Source organism: Cryptomeria japonica, chromosome 3 (genome assembly GCF_030272615.1).
Source record: "Cryptomeria japonica chromosome 3, Sugi_1.0, whole genome shotgun sequence".
Classification (NCBI taxonomy): domain Eukaryota; kingdom Viridiplantae; phylum Streptophyta; class Pinopsida; order Cupressales; family Cupressaceae; genus Cryptomeria; species Cryptomeria japonica.
The window spans coordinates 670,610,657-670,629,269 of record NC_081407.1 but is presented as its reverse complement, the minus strand read 5'-3'; the positions used below and the strand labels follow the sequence as shown (position 1 = coordinate 670,629,269).

The following is an 18,613-nucleotide window of genomic DNA, read 5'->3' as shown; positions in this document are numbered from 1 at the left end:
ACAAGGAACATAAAGAGATAATAAATAATTGAGAAACTTCAAGCCTCTCCAATACATCCTCCATATGTTTAGGAATGAATCCACACATCCAATTTCATGTTTAATGTATGCACTACTATGAAAGAATCAATAATAATATCCCACTCATCTAGTCAACCTTACATACTATACATGTGCCTTCTTATAAAGACAAAATCTCACACAAATAAAACCACGTCGTAAGATAAAACCATGTGAATGCAATACTATTTACCCCACATTTAATATTAATTAATATGTTTTTACTTTAGAAATATTTATCTTGTATTAAATTAAATACATTTCACCATACTTCATTCAAGACATAAATGGCCCAAGGATTATTAACTTCAATAGATGCAAGTCCATTTAGGTCTTCTAAGGTGGAAAACACACATAACTTATTGAAGTAAACATTATAAACACTATGCAAGCTATACAAACCCTTATCTTAACATGATAGATTACTTGTATTCTAATCTATACAACAAATTGTATTTAATTTTTTTTTTCAAGAAACATGAAAATAACTTTATTGAGAAAGGAGAGTTCATATAAGATGAAAAAACATATGCAAGAGATACATTTCTTCAAATCAATCTCGTTTGTTCAAAGATAAACAAAAATTATTTAGTTAGGACCTATGGGGCTACCTTGACATTGGCTCCAATGTAAATATAAATTGGGAGATACAAACACTCTAACTATAATTACAAATAGTTCATCTTATAAATGTAGTACCTTGATATTAGTCCCAATGCAAAGAGAAGTTTCAGGTACATACACTTCAACTATGTCCAAAGAAATAAAGTATAAAGATCTATAAAATAATAAAATGGTAGATTTTCAATGTTCTCTATATTTTACCAAGCATATGACATCCCTTTCAAGTAAGATAGCATTTCTTTCATTCATATATTTTGCATTCAAACATTTCCATTTTATATAGATATATTAACAAATAATAAAAATAATTTAAAATAACAAAAGAAACTAAAATTTCAAATATAATCCTTTCTAATATTTTTAATATGAACATTAGAAATCATTTCTCCAAAAATAAATATAATAATAATTAAACATTAACCTTTTATTACTAAAATATAACCTCTATTGCCAAAATACAATAATCTTAAGTTACTTAAAATAAAACTTAAATCAGACAAATGAAAATTAAAAAATTCAAAATTAAAAGCACGCTTCCACTCTAATAACATCTTTGAGAAAATCAATGGTTCATCATAATATGGTTTATATAAGGATAATTAAAGTATAAGTTTCTTGATTATTTCATCCATTGCAATATTCATATCGTCTAATTAATGTGTTGGAGCTACAATTCATGTTTTTACACACAATTATAAGTTTTATAAGATTATAGGTATTGGAAGTGTCATCTTCACATACAAAACATTTGAGTTCATTTTACTCAAACAATTGAGCACCCGCTGCAACACGCATCATCTTGCATTTCTTTGATTTTTGCATATTTCTTACGCGCCTCATTCAATTCTTTCTTAACACTGCAAATTTCCTCATAAAATGTATCTTTTTGTGCTTGCATAGATTTCAATTGTTCTTGTAATCCTTTTGTCGTTGTGAGCATCTCGATCTTCGATTCTTCTATTTTCCTTGCAAACTAAATGCACAAAACATATAATGCAATTAAAACAATAATATATAGACCAATGCATCAAATCAATACAAAAGAAAATAGTGTACAAATATAACTTTATTGTTGGGCTGAATAGTTAACAAGAGTATTGTTTCCATAAATGATTTTTTTTTCACTATTTGAAAAAATTATAAAAACAAAACAAAACACATGAACAACATTTTTCATAATATAAAATACAAACTTATACTGATATTAATATTTACCGTATGTGCAAACAATTATTATATCTACTCTCTTTAATAGTGAAGAAAAGAAAATTTATTTCCATGTAATTATGTCTACATTTGATGAGGAGATAGAAAAGATGAATTCGAAGTGGTAAACACAAATTCAAAGCCAAATGTATGAAAAAAGGTAGACATTTGCTGGACATTATAAGTCACAAGACACAGACATAATCAAATCTCTCTCACAGGGAACCCTCCACGGGAAATTTGTCTCACGCCATGCCGTTTATTTTTCTGTCGTCAGAAAATAATTGATAGTTTTGATTGTCACCGGGAAATTTAGTTTATGTCGGTTGCCTCACGCCGTCAATTAAAACTGTTTCCCCTGCCTGGAGGATCTCTTTAGGCAGGTTTCCCACGGAGATAGTTAGCATTTTCACCTACACTTCCGGCCTGTGCCAAAATGGGAGTTTTGGAACAGGGTATGGACATCCATCGAAGCGTAAGGGAAGGATGATCATCTTCGGGTGTCACACAAAATTTCTTTAGTTAAAAAAGTGATTTAAGATATTTATCAAACAAGTCGTCTGTGTATGACCGTTTCTGTTCTCTAAACTCATTTATATTCTCGGAACGAAGGAATTGAAGCTTTCCAAAAGAACGGATTGCAATGATTGCAGGATATGCACACAATCGATTTGCTGAAAAACTTTTACAGACTTTCAAGCAAATGGAATTGGCAGGTATAAAGCCCAAGTTCTACTACCTTTACCAGCGTCCTCCTGCCGTGCGAAAATGGGAGCTTTGGAACAGGGCATGGATATCCATCGAAACGTAAAGGAGAGAAGAATTTTATTAGATGTTGTAGTTGCAGCTTCGCTGCTATACATGTACACAAAATGTGAAAGCATTGATAAGGCACGTGAACTGTTTGACAAAATTCCTTGAAATGTATGGAATGCCATGATTGGAGGATGCACACAAAATGGATCTGTTGAAAAGGCTTTAGAAGCTTACAAGCAAATGCAATTGGCAGGTGTTAAGTCAAATTCTACAACCTTTGCCAACATCCTTCCTGCCTGTGCCAAAATGGGAGCCTTGGGAGCAGGGTATGGACATCCATCAAAGCATAAAGGATGGAGAAATATTGTCTTGGCATGAAATATGTATTAAAAATGTGGAAGCATAGGCAAAGCATGTGAAATGTTTGACAGAATGCCTCAAAGAAGTTTGGTCTAATGGAATGCCATGATTGGAGGATATACTCAAATTGGGCTTGTTGAAGAGGCATTAGAAACTTTCAAGCAAAAGCAATTGGAAGGTGTAAAGCCAAATTCTACAACCTTTGTCAGATCCTCCCTACTTGTGCCAAAATGTGAGCTTTGGAATAGGGCATGGACATGCATCAAAGCATATTAGATAGAGGAATTTTGTTAGATGTTGTAGTTGGCACTACCTTGTTTAACATGTATGTAAAATGTGGAAGCATAGACAACACATGATCTGATTGAGAAAATGCCTCTAACAAATGTGGTCTCATGGAATGCCATGATTGAAGGATATGTACAACATGGATTTGTTCAAATAGTTTTAGAAACTTTTAAGTAAATGCAATTGACAAATTTTACTTCTTTTTTATGCATCCTTCATCGCTACATTCACAATTAGAATAAAATAATTGTTAAATATGTATGATATATATAATTATATAAATTACTATAAGCATTATCCATTACATCTCACCTAGGTGCAAGCACTAGTTTTTTAAATTAATAGTGAGCTGAAATGTGCAATTTAAAATGAGTCTCATTCGAATGTGATATATTTGAATATTTTTTGTATCTTTTCATTCATACATTGTTCTTCTCTTTAATTCATTCATTCATATTAGATTGAGAAAAGAATTTGAACAACATATAAATATAATTAGTTTCTTAATTATCATACATCAAATTACTAGCTTAGTATGAGAAATTGTACAATATGATTAGATCATGATATATATTTACTAGCATAATTACCTCATTTCTAGTTCTTTGGGATATGTGGCATAGACAACAAAAGATCTGCCAATAGATATATTTTTATGGTATTTGGTGGTGCTATTAGTTGTATGTTTAAGCAACAAAACATAGCCACTTTAATCAAATTGCGAATGTAGAAATTTTTTTAGAAAAATCATTTTCAATCACAGCTATCAATTGCCCAAGCATAGTTGAAAATATCAGCCATCTACTAATAATTTGATGATAGATAGATAGAGATAGTATAAGACATTAGAGTATAGAGCGATCCGGTCAAACAAACAAATGTGTGAGATTCAATAATCATTCTCTAAAGCTTATTAAAATACTATGAAGATATTTTGAAGTTTATTAGACATGAGGATTAAATCCCCCAAATTAGCACTTTATAAGTTGAGTACAACTAGTGGAAACACCCTTTTTCGAACATTTATTGTTTTAAATGTTTAGAAAATTTCTGAATATTTACCATTTTAATAATTAGATTTATAATTAAAAGAAGGGAGAATATTTACATGCAAATACTTTTTCAAATTAAGTATTTTATCTAACATTCAAGTTTTTCTTTCTTTTGTGTTTTTTTTTTAATGAATAGTAGCTATTTTTATTAAAAAAACATAAATTATGCTATTTATAAAAAAAGTAGGGGAATACGGGATCACCCTTCATAAATCAAATGGGTAGCTCCTGAATAACCAAAAAAACAATAATACTCAATTTTTTTATTTTTATTTTTAATAAAAAAATTTCGCAAGTCAAAGCCGAAGCGGTATTTTTAGCTTTCCCTTGAAGCTATGATTAATATTAACATCTTGTATCTAGGATGTAGGGATGCAACCAAGCAATTATTAGTCATAAAGGAAAACCACGAATGCAAGCTTATCTTAGAAGATGACCTAGAAATAGAAATGTTATAACACAAATATATTCTTATAGTAACTGTTTTACATGGGTACAAGCATAATTTAGTGTAATAATAGATAGTTATTGTAAAGAGTTATATAGATTCTACTATCTAAACATCAAATCAAAATAATAAAGTTATTATGGGTATACTTTTTCAATACTTGAGTTGCTCTTGTTCTAGAGACAAACCAACCTATAGAGAATGTAATGATCTGATATAAGAGAATGTGCCACAAATGTGATAAGAGTCATCTAGACTTGATAAAATAGAACTCCTATAACTTATGTACTGATTGTACTCTTATTTTTATAATCTTGTTTATATTGAATTTAATATTATATTTTATGTAAGTGATTTTGTGTAAAATAAAATTATGACTATTAATATTTTGAGGACTCACAATGGGAATGAGTTTATTAAACAAATTTTGATAGATTCCATGAATGCCATCTGATATAGAAATAGGAAAAAATTATATATACCATTAAGTACATTAGAATTATAAAATAATATTAATGGTTAGGATTAAAAGTATGATTAGTGGACCCAACTTAGAATAGAATATATAAGTCGAAGTAAATCAGTAAGCTATTTTTACATTTGATTGTGTACATGTTTTTGCATCAACATTTCAGATCACATTCTTTTATCTATCATCAGGATTTATTTTTACATCTCTTGACACTCTCTTTCATCCTGATGATGGATCACAGAGTGTAATCCAAAACGTTGATGCGAAAACATGTACACAATCAAATCTAGAAAAAACTTTCTGATTTAGTTATGGATTGTGAAAATTTAATCAAATTGATTAAATAGAAATAGCTGATATTTCTTATAAAATAGTCAATGATTATCCTATATTAATTCTTGCTAATAAGATTACAGTAAGATTGTTCAAGAAAAAGTACCTCATTATAACTAATTTATGTCTTTTTTTTTATGATGGTTATGCTCATCTTTCTAGCTAGTTGTAGTGCACATTAGAAAATAAGATAGAGAAATATATCATCATTTATATTATATAGGTGTAAAAGGGAAAAAGTTTAAGATCATGTTTGGGAGAATATTTCTATCCTTGCAGTGATATATTTAGAGATGTTGAAACTTCTTGTAATTATGTAAGGATGGAATAAAAATAATTATTAAGAAATATCCAAATATTGGGAAGCATGAACTAAAAGATCACAAAGGACTATGGGGCAAAGATACCAAATAATACAAATAGCTAAGAAGTGGAGGTTACCTCAAAATAACATTGAATAAATATAAATAGTAATCATACATGTATACCTATTAATTTATGATGTATTTTTACTTTGATTACTTGTATGCATATGATAATATAATTATTAAGCAGATGACTTTTGTGGATAAAACTAAGTCCATGAGTTTGGATATAGATGAGGACAACATTGTACTAAGGAAAATTGGGACATGAAAGATGGTAGTTTTTATTGACGGTGATAAACCTATTGGGTGTAACTTAGACTTTTCAAAAGGAATATTAGTATAAGGTTACAATAGTTAGAAATGGATAATTTTAAGTTGGTATAATTTGGAATAGTGATAATTTTTTTGGTTGGTAATGTTACATTTATTTTATTATTATCTGTCATATGAAAATTTAATCTTAAGATAAGGAAGATTGAAGTGAGTATAGTTTTATTTTATGGCAATTTAGAATAGAATATGAAAAACATAATCTTACATAGAGATAGTAAATAACATTCATTTTATAAGTCCTAAAAATATTTTTACTATCTTAAATAATTATTAGGATATGCTATTAGTAGCTTGATTCTTTTATCTTCATATTAGAATTTCTAATATTGGGGTAAATGCGAGGTAATGGGTCACAAATTGGTGGAAGTCCATGCATTGGAAAATGCGCTCTTAGAAACGGGGGCCCGTTTACAAAAAATGGGGGCTTGTTTTTGCTTCAGGCCCTCGAGGTAAAAAGTAATGGGGGCCCAAGGCAAAACTAAATCAGTCATCATTTTGTTCTCAAATGGGGGCCCGCTTGAAAACGAAACAGGGTCCCATTTTAAAAAAAAAACCCCATTTTTAAATGCGATTTTACCCATTTTTTTCAAAAACCAGTGGTTAGAAAAGGAACTAGCCCCCGTTTTCAAAAAGGGGGCCCGTTATGTGGTAATTGATTCCACAACCTGCCACTTGCCTTAGGATTAGGTCCGGGATAGTCTTGGGATGGCCACACATGAGACATGGACCTACAAATTCAAATCTCCATGAACGAAAGCACAAATATGAACTTCTGAAATAGTTTGCATGCCTCTAATTAGAGAATTTTATACAAAATTAAAACCCATTTTAGATTATACTGTTTAGATTCTAAATATGTAATTTTTTTTTAAATTATTTATTTTAACTATTTTTCATTTAATTTATACTAAATTGGGTCCATAAACTTGAAATATTAACTAATTTTGTTAATTTAATAACATTTTTGTTTTAATGAATTTAAAATAATAAATACATGTCATCAATCTACAGAAAATTATTTTCTATTTAAAAATAAAAAAAATAAAATTTAAGCTTACCTCAAATTATGTGGGTCGTACATGTCAAATTTTTAAAAATACAATTACGGTCAATAAAAAATTAATAAAACAAATAGTCTAAAAAAAATACAGAAAAATATACTCATCAATATTCAGTGTGTTACAAACCATTTCCCAGAATGGTTTGAGAAATTAATTTTAATTGACTGAAAAAGTGTGGGTCGTACGCATGTATGGTATCGTCCTGAAACATATATTTTTAAAACATAGCTTTTAGAACTCCATTCAAAAAGTTATTTTTTATTATTTGGGTATTAAAATAAATTATATTGGAAAGTAGACTCAGAGGGATATCTTTTATATTACTAACTTTTTCCAAGATTCAATCTCCAAGTGTTTCAAAATTTAAGCTCAAATGAGACAAAACTTGCAAATCAGGGAAAACACTTCCACTTTTTGGCGAAAAAGTGGACTCAGCTTCTTGAACTAACCCAACAAAATTGGATCAGTACATCTATTATAAAGTGGAATTCTATTAATTCCTTGTTGTCAAATTGTATATTACTTTTATCATAATTATGTACTCATAATGATTGAAATATTCATTTGGATGCAGTGAATATGGTGTTTATATATTTATAGGTTAATGCCAAGTAATTTATTTCTTATCATGATGATTCTCTAAGTGACTAACATTTATGGGGTATTTTTAATTTATTGATTGGTAATGGATTAGAAATGTTGAGATTTGAATATATACTGGTGGTTATAGTTTCATAGTGCTCAGTGTCATTATTATCTAGGTAGGGAGGAACTAGGCTATAGTAACTTTGTTTATTATAAGTATTAGTGTAAAATAGCTACACATGTTTCCAAAAATTATCTAGATTAGTAGATATTATTTATATGTGTGGTTAAATTATTGATCTATTGTAGATCTATATTATTGTAAGAGTTTCATATGTCTACTAAATAGTCAAAAAAATTAACATGAATAAGAATATTTATGTCTAGTACAAATTTACTTGTGAAATTCTATATAATGTGATAATGATTTAGAGAAGGTTTTTTTGTATCATAAATTGTATCCCTCTACAATTACACAGTTATTTTGAGCTCACTTTCAGTGTTTTTCCCTCATGACACCGATTCATGCAAGATTTTGATCAGTTTCATGGTTATTTCTAGAAGCTTTGTGTAATCCCTTTCTTAGTAAATATTTTTTTATGAAAGTTGTGGAAAAGTTCTCTGCAATGTCATCTTTCCTCAAAATTAAAACCTAAAAAGGTGTAAGATGCATATGAATATAACCCCCTTTCTCATTTGAAGTTGATGTGTTCACATGAAGAATTTCAATTGAGAATTTTATTGATCATATTTAATCAAATAAAAAATAATCCTACAATCAAATATTCGAGCATTCAATCTTTAGTAATCATGATCAGGTTTCGCATGTTCATCCATGATTAAGGGATCCATTAGAGCTTATCATGAAATATCAAATTTTGTAGGACAACTCAAGGCAAGAATTTCATATCATTCAGTGTCTAAAAGTCTCTTTTACAACTTTCCCTAAGTTTGTGTACCTTGTCTTTGCAAGCCATCTCATGGGCATTGAACTCCTTGGCCTATGGCCTAAAAATTGTAAGTCAATTATTCATATAATGAGATAATTCTCATTTTTTATTTTTCATATTTGGTGTTTCCCAAATAAGAACCTTGTTGTTCTTGTGTGGTTGTTTTGTGGTTGAACAGTTATTTTTTTCATGCATAAATTATATCGAATTAATGATAATTAAAAAGGTTAATTTTGATTATGTTTTTGTATATGTTGATTCACTCCCCCTCATAGAATTTAGTATTTTTTAGTAATTGGTATTCAAGCAAGGTTCCTAAAGTTATAGCCTAGAAACTAAGGTAGATCTAGGTGTCGAACACTATGTTTTATTTTGAAAGAGATTTGAATTATATTGATCAAAATGAATGAGACAATGATATTATAGTAGACATGGAAGGAAAATTGAGACATTCCCCCCAAAACATGGATGAAAGCAAAATTAAGTGCAAGAAAGTAGAAGAAAATATCTCCTATTTGATAAAGTTTCTTGATGAAGGAAGGAAGGCTATTGATGATATTTGAAACAAAGCTACATGAAAAATATGGAGATGTTGGTATTTTGGATATGTTGATACGGTTTTGTCATTGATGTCAACACTCATCAGCACTTATCAGCACTTGGAGATCTTTGGTTATGTTCACTGACATGTTTAGTAACTTATGCATAGTCATCGGTATTTGGTTCACCAACAGGTTATATTGTTCACCAGCAGTTGGAATGACTTGTAGAATACTTGGTTATGTCGAAGACATTGTTTGGATACTTTATTTTGGTAATTTGTTCATTTATTTATTTGGGTTCGCATATTTGCTGTTACCGGCAAATAGGTCTAGGTTATGCACTGGCAAGCATATCTATTCCAAATCAGCACGAAATGTCATGAAGATGATTTGTTATTATTGTAAATGCATTGAGCCAACATCATGCATCACATATTGATTCATTTGTAATTGATTTCATTGTAATATCTTTAGTGAGCTGACCTACTCATTTGGTCTTAGGTTATGGTATAAATGTAACATCTCATTTGTGAGATTGAGATATAGGATTTGGGAAAAGGATTGTAACAAGGTATATGCGAACATAAGCAAAGATATACATGTAGACGTCATAGAAGATTGAAGGAAGGTTTGAAGAGGGCAAATCAGAGCTAAACTAGTACTGAATCTAGCATATGAAGATACTATTTTGAGAAATACATTGTCCTTGGATTTAATCATCCAATTGTAGTCAGTGTGACTCCCATTCTTGTGATTGAGTAGTGAGCTCTAGGTAATTGGCCTTTCTGCATGTGCAGACTCCATATTGTACACACATACTATCTGCAGTAGTATCATCTAATTGTGTGTAAGGTTTCCCACCACATTTTTTCCCCTTACAGGGTTTCCATGTACAAATATTTGTGTTATGTGTTGTGGATGTTATTGTCTTGCTGCTTCATTCATTAATCTTTATCGGTACTGCAATTGACTATTAAAACTGTCTACCGACATAAAGTTTGGTTTAGTTAGTTTTGGTTTGAATTTATTGGACAACTGATTCACCCCCCCCTCTTCGTTGTCTTTGGGACCTAAAAATTGGTATCAAAGCCTAGTCCTCTTTTTGTGGAAGTTTAATAGCTTGAGGAGATCCAATGTCTTCTAACTATTTTAGGAAGGATAGTCTGAAACTTGATGGAACTAACTATGGCATATGGAAAATCAGGATGGAGACACATTTGAATTGCATTGGAAAGGACATATGGGATGTTACAAAGAATGGATATGTTGCTCCTACTCAAGGCCAACCTATTCCACCAACCTTGGCTAAAGATGAGGAAAATGATTGCAAAGCTAGAGAAGCACTTTTGAGCGCATTGTCAGATCAACAAATCATGGGATTATCAAACAAATCTACTGGTAAAGATATTTGGGAAAAATTGGAAACATTGAATGAAGGTGATACCACAGTCAAAATTGCAAAACTTGAATGCTTCAAGGTCAAGTATGAAAATCCGAAAATGGAAGAAGATGAAAGGATTTCTGCTTATATGGAAAGAGTAAATGAAATTGTTTTGGGTATACAATGTTGTGGAGGAATCTTAAGTGAAGATGAAATTGTTTCTAAATTTTTATGAGCATTGCCACCGGCATATAAGATGAAAGTAACTACTATAAATGAATTGAGAACAATGCCTAATACATCAATATCTAGAGACACCTTGGTTGGAAAACTTTTAGCTTTTGAACTTAAGCAATTTGGTCCTGTTGCTACTATTAAGACAGATTTATCTTTCAAGGCATCATCATCATCCGCAACATCATCATTATCATCATTTGATAAATCTGATTGGAAAGCCTTTTATGCAAGATAACTTGAAGAAAGCAAGAAGGAGAATGAAGAACTGGAAGAACTTGAAGCACTATTTGCAAGAAAAATGCCTAAAGGTCCAATTGGAAGTAAGTGTGAAGGTAAAGCACCCTTTAAATGTTTTAACTGCAATAAAATTGGTCACATGGCATCTACGTGTCCTGATAGACTTGCAAGATTGAAAGAAGAAGCTACAAGAACATATAAGACTAACCCTGAATATCAGAGATACAGATTTAAGAAGAATACAGACAAATCTTGTTATCTTGTTGATGAAGGAGTTACTAATGATTCTGATGAGGAACCAACAGACAATGGATGGGTTTTTGTTGCTATAACAGAAGATCAACTGGCACCTACTATTCAACCAGTAGAGCAGGCCCTGATGGCTAAAATTGAAGATAAGGATGAATGGATCACATCATATGACTAGTGATAAAAGTAAATTCCTAACCTTTCAAGAATACAATGGAGGTCTAGTGAGATTTGGAGATGATAAAGCTTGTTTGATCAAAGGAAAATGCACTATATCTTTTGATGGTAAGCATAATACTGATAGTGTTTACTATGTTGAAGGTTTGAAGTATAATCTTTTGAGTGTTGGTCAATTAGTTGCAAAAGGATTTCAATTATAATTCAAGAATGGTAAATGCAAAATCATGAATAGAACTAGGTTAGAAATTGCAACCGGTAATCAGACTAGAGGTGATATCTTTCATTTGAATAACAATGAGAAGACATGATTGATTGCACATATTGATGAAAGTTGGTTATAGCATAAGAGACTTTGTCATGTAAATTTTGATTGCATTGTGAAAATTTGTACAACTAAGGCAGTAAGGGATTTGCGTAAGATTGTTAAACCTCACAATCCGGTATGTAAGGAATGTCAATTTGGAAAGCAAGTTAGAACATCTTTTAAGAGTGTACCAGAAAAATCCAATAATGCTCTTGACTTAATTCACACTGATTTATGTGGTCCAACAAGAAATAAAAGTTTACAAGGAGATAGGTATTTTATGCTAATCATTGATGACTATTCTAGAATGTGTTGGGTTACTTTTCTCAGGAAGAAATCAGAATTACTTGGGAAATTCAAACTATTCAAGGTGATAGTAGAAAATGAATCTGGTAAGAAAATAAAATTCAAAAGATCAGATCAAGGAGGTGATTTCACATCTAAGGAAATACATTATGTGAAGTGAATGGAATCAGAAGACAATTAGTAGCACCCCAGAGACCCCAACAAAATGGAGTTGTGGAAAGGAAAAACATAACCATTTTGGAGGCAGCTAGAAGTATGTTATCAGAAGCAAATCTACCTCATGTATATTGGAGAGAGTCAATGAGTACAACATTTTACACATTCAACAAAGTTCACATCAAAGGTGAAACTGGTAAGACCCCTCATGAACTATGCTTTAATAATACTCCTACTCTTAAATATTTCAAAATATTTGGAAGTAAATATTATATTAGAAGAGACGAGTATAATGGCAAATTTGATCCTAGAAGTGATGAAGGAATATTTCTTGGTTATTCATCTAAGAGTAAGGCATATAAATGTTTTAACAAGAGATTGCAGAAAATTATTGAGAGTACAAATGTGAAGATTGATGAACAGTTTAGAGGAAATTCAAGGTACATGGAATCTAAGCTGGCAATAGAGATAATATCAAGTGAACCTACAATGAGTACACCAGCATGCCGACATCATTCGAAAATTCCATAGTGACTAAAGAACACCAGCAACTAAAAACACCTAGGTATGTAAGATTGAATCACTTTGAAAATCAAATAATTGGGAACACATATCAAGGTGTTATGACTAGAGGAAGATTAGAAAATGAAGAGGTATGTCTTATTTCTTGAATTGAACCAGCATAAATTAATGAGGCATGTGAAGATAAATACTAGATTAAAGCTATGGAAGATGAATTAGAACAAATTGAAAAGAATAATACATGGACATTACTTCCCCGACCTAAAGACAAAAATGTAATAGGAACTAAATGGGTATTCAGAAATAAAATTAATGAAGATGGTAAGGTGCTCAGAAATAAAGCAAGATTAGTTTGCAAGGAATATTCACAGAAAGAAGGAATTGATTATAATGAAACCTTTGCGCCGGTAGCTAGAATTGAGGCAGTCAGATTATTCTTATCTTTAGTAGCACACAAGAACTATAAAGTATATCAAATGGATGTTAAATGTGCATTTCTGAATGGTGATCTTGAAGAGGAAGTTTATATTGAACAACCTAATGGATTTTCATTAACAGATTACAAAGATATGGTTTGCAGGTTAAGGAAATCTTTGTATGGACTAAAGCAAGCTCCTAGAGCTTGGTATGCTAGAGTGGACAAATATCTTTTGAAGATTGGTTTCACTAAAGGTAATGCTGACAACAACTTATATTATAAAGTGACTAATGATGACATCTTGGTTAATGAAGTTTTTGTTGATGATATAATATTTGGAGGAGAAGATGAATTGTTTAAAGACTTTTCTAAAAGGATGCAAGAAGAATTTGAAATATCTATGATTGGGGAGATAAAATTCTTTTTAGGATTGCAAATTTCATAGACTGGTAAAGGTATATTCTTATGTCAGTCAAAGTACTTGAAGGAATTACTAAAGAAATTTGGCATGGAAAACTCTAAGCCGGTAAGCACACCTATGACTACAACTAATAAACTATCATTGAAAGATGAATCAACACCTGCTAATCCAACTAGGTACAAGTCTATGATAGGAGGTTTACTATATTTGACACAAACAAGACTTGATATTATGAATGCAATATGTATTGTTTCAATATTTTAGAGTAATCCTAAAGAAAATCATGAATCAACAGTGAAAAGGATTTTTCGGTATCTACAAGGCACTACAAATCTTGGCTTATGGTATCCTAGAGATGAAAACTTTGATTTATGTTCATACACAAATGTAAATTGGGCAGGAGATGTAGATGACAAAAAAAGTACCATCGGTGGAGCATTCTTTCTTGGTAGCAGATTAATTTCTTGGTTGAGCAAGAAACAAAGTTGCACATCTTTATCAATAGCAGAATCGGAATATGTTGCAGCAGCAACTAACTGTACATAGGTATTATGCATCAAGCAAATGTTGAAGGACATAAAGGTAAAATGCAAGGAACCTATAACTATTTACTGTGATAATATGGTAGTAACTGATATATCTAAGAATCCGGTAGTTCACTCAAAAAGTAAACATGTTTCTATCAAATTAAATTTTCAGAAAGATAATGTTGAAGTAAAAGAAGTGAAATTGGTTTATGTGAATACTAAAGAGTAGATTGCGGATATTTTTACTAAGCCTTTGCCTAAGGAAAGATTTGAATATCTCAGAGAGCATCTTGGGGTTATACCCCCACCGGTAGAGACTTAGACAGTTGATGTTTGTCATCAACCGGCAACAAAGAAATCTTTTATTCCAGCTTTGATGAGGAGAGCTACTTCTCAGGGGGAGTAGTTGGTATTTTGTATGAGCTATTTAAATCTGGTTTTTGTATTGCTTTGGCATTTGATGTTAAAGGGGGAGAGGTATCTATGGAAAAACACACTATCCCTTGGAGGAGAGATTGTTATTTTTGGGGAGATATTGTTGGAGAGATTGTTACTCTTTGTATTTGTATTTTGATTTCTGGTTAATGATCTCTTTTGGGAGATTCTTGGTTTTTGGCTTTTGGCATTTCTGTTTTGGCACTTTGATGGTTTTTCCATCTTGTGTTGCCATCAATGCCAAAGGGGGCGATTGTTGGTATTTTGGATATGTTGATATGGTTTTGTCATTGATGTCAATACTTGTCAACACTTATCAACACTTGGAGATCTTTGGTTATGTTCACTTACATGTTCAGTGACTTATACACAGTCACCGGTATTTGGTTCACCGACAAGTTATATTGTTCACCAACACTTGGAATGACTTGGAGACTACTTGGTTATGTTGAAGACATTGTTTGGAAACTTTGTTTTGGTAATTTTTTCATTGGTTTATTCAGGTTTGCATATTTGTTTTTAGCGGCGAATAGGTCCAGGTTATGCACCGTCAAGCATATCTATTCTAGATCAGCACGACACATCATGAAGATGATTTGTTATTATTGTAAATGCATTGAGCGGAAATCATGCATCACATATTGATTCATTTGTAATTGATTTCATTGTAATATCTTTAGTGAGCTGACCTACTCATTTGGTCTTAGGTTATGGTATAAATGTACGATCTCATTTGTGAGATTGAGATGTAGGATTTGGGAAAAGGATTGTAACAAGGTATATGTGAACATAAGCAAAGCTATACATGCATATGTCATTGAAGATTTAAGGAAGCTTTGAAGAGGGAAAATCAGAGCTAAACCGGTACTGAATCTAGCATATGAAGATGTTATTTTGAGTAGTACATTATCATTGGATTTAATCATCCAATTGTAGTCAGTGTGAATCCCATTCTTGTAATTGAGCGGTGAGCTCTAGGCATGTGGCCTTTCTGCATGTGCCGACTCTATATTGTACATGCATACTATCTACAGTAGTATCATCTGATTGTGGGTAAGGTTTCCCACCATGGTTTTTCCTCTTACAGGGTTTCCATGTACAAATATTTGTGTTATGTGTTGTGGATGTTATTGTCTTTCTGTTTCATGCATTGATCTTTACCTATACTGCAATTAACTATTAAAATTATCTACCGACATAAAGTTTGGTTTAATGGTATTAAGCATTAAGTTTGGTTTAGTTAGTTTTGGTTTGAATTTATTGGACAATTGATTCACCCCTCCCTCTCAGTTGTCTCTGGGAGATAACAAGAGAATGTATCAAAATTGAGGAAGAAGTGAATGTGTTGAAGGAGTTAAAAGAAGAAAAAGATCAAATTGATAAAGGCTTGAAGATTAAAATTTGTATTGAAGTGCTTGACATGATGTTGAGTGCTTAGAGGAAAAATAAGGATTAAAGTGGTCTTATTTTTGAGAAAGGTGAAAGATATAAAGGAGATAAAGAAAAGCAAATGGTCAAGGATGAATTGAAAGAGTCTAAGAGAGAATAACAAGGTTTTATTCTGGTTTGGAGTAAGATGATTGATAGGAGTCCTCTTTCTCAAACTAGGTATTCATCATCCTTTAATGGTAATTATTTTTTATGCAATAAATTTGGAGATAGAGGTAGCAAATGTATAAATTAGATCAAATATTAGTGATTGAATAGTTAATTATACACTTGTGATAAGTGTGGACATAAGGAAAATAAGTGTAGAAGAAGGATGGTATGAAATGTATATGTGAATACAAACTATGGTAGAATTGTTGAATCATTCAATGGATATTGTTATGCATGAAAAAAATGGGCATAAAGTATTTAAGTGTAGATATAATGTCAAAAGGAGTGGAAATGGTTTGCAACAAGATCCAACTCATTATAACTACAATAAACTTGGACACACTACTAGGTTTTTCAGCTCGAAAAGAGAGAGAAGACTATTGGTTTGGTAAAGAAGATATATGTTCATTAATAAAAAGAGAAATTGAAGATGCATTGGTGAAGAAATCAGATGAGAAGGTGGAAGAAAAGAGAGAGGATGGATATTCACCTAATGGTGGTGCAAATTCATCTTCTAATAACTAGACAGTATGCATTGATTAAGGGGGACAACAAAATTGATTTCTCATGAACCCTCTTGCGGTTTGGATGCATAGTTATTTTTAGCATGGTAGATGTTGTGAAGGTATTTTTGGAGTTTTCTAGATGGTTTTTTTGGTTTGCAACATTGTGTAATTTTTTTTATGAAATAGAGTATCAACTTTATGAGTTTTAACGGTAAAATGAATTTATGTCAAATCACCCTAAGTTGGTGGATATAACAACCAAATAGGATTTTTCAAACCATTTCAATAATTTGTGATCTTTCTATCTTGAGAGATCTTGCATTAAAATGGTCTTCTTGTGTGATCAGTTTGTTTGAAGTATTTTTCCTACCAACCCTAACTTCCTTGTGAATTTTCTGAAATAGTGAAATTGTATCTAATTGTTGTAGATGTTGAATTAAAGCCATGAGGCATGTTCAAGCCATATACATTTGTGTTGATGGTGAAATACAAATATGGTGTATTTTTTAGGGTTTTAATCGACAATTTATACATTAAATAAATTAGGTCATACATTCATGCTTAGTTAAAAGAAGTTAGTCAAGTTTCATGATATCAGTGATCAATTAACTAAATCAAATTTGACTACACTCAAGGAGCAATATAGGAACATTATGGTGATGGATTTGAATTTGTGGAAGGAATTTCCAAATATTAGCTATGAAGATGAATGGATTAAAGATCACTCTGAGTCAAATTCATGAGTACATAATGTACTTCGCATAACCTTATAAGATAACAAGGGATGCCATTAAGGAATTAACCAATATGTACTCCTCTTAAATAATTTTGAAGAAGAAAATTATGAAGGATGACACTATTGTAGATTTGTCTAGTTATAGGTTTGATGGAAGGACTATGATAGTAGAAGATATTGCTAATTCAAGAGTTCTATATGTGATAATACTCTAACATAAGTAATTTACTATGAAAATTGATAGAGTTCTTCCACCTCTATAACAATTCACACTACACATTAGATGGTGGTTGTTGGAGAAAGGTTGAACCTACATGAGTTGATGATGGAGCAGTTGAAAGATAACCTAAGTAGGACAAAAAGATTAAGTACACCTTCAAATATGGAACTTTGATTATATTTTTGACATTCATGTTTATGAATGATCTTTAGGGAGCTAAGAATCATGTTTACGATAAGTTATATCTCATTGTAGTACAAATTAGACAACATATTAGAAGTTTTGGAATTGATAATAAAGCATGAATACATTATATTCAACTAAGAGTTAAGAATCTTCAAATCACTATGCAAGAAAGAGAAAGGTTTCCGATATGTTCCAAAACTATAAGGATGTGTTCAATTTTTTTATGAGTAGATATGTAAGGCCTCACCTAGTAATGAAATCTATTCTAAAATTATGCAGAAAATTTATTGATTTCATGACTCTTTTATCATTGTTTAATTATAAAGAGGTATATATGATGAAATGCAGCTGATTTCGGGTAGACAAATGAGAGCGGAAGGGGGTGAATCAGTTGTCTCACAAATTTATACAAATTAAACTTAAAATATACTCTGATTATTAAGCATGAAAGCATGAATCAAAAACACATCAAGAACACACATAACACCAAAATTTTTGATGCGGAAAACCCGGTCAAGGGAAAAACCATGATGGGAACCTAGCCACAATATGATG

General features: G+C 31.2%; 1 protein-coding gene across 1 annotated transcript in view; it reads right to left on the bottom strand.

Annotated features, from left to right (window-relative positions):
- Positions 1-1,283: 1,283 nt before the first annotated feature.
- Positions 1,284-18,613, bottom strand: part of LOC131030652 (immune-associated nucleotide-binding protein 9) — a 138,094-nt gene continuing 120,764 nt past the window's right edge. Inside the window, exon 6 of the mRNA XM_057961563.2 lies at positions 1,284-1,657. Within this exon, the coding sequence (XP_057817546.1) occupies positions 1,448-1,657 (210 nt within the window). The 3' untranslated portion in view covers positions 1,284-1,447. The remainder of the gene's footprint in view (positions 1,658-18,613) is intronic.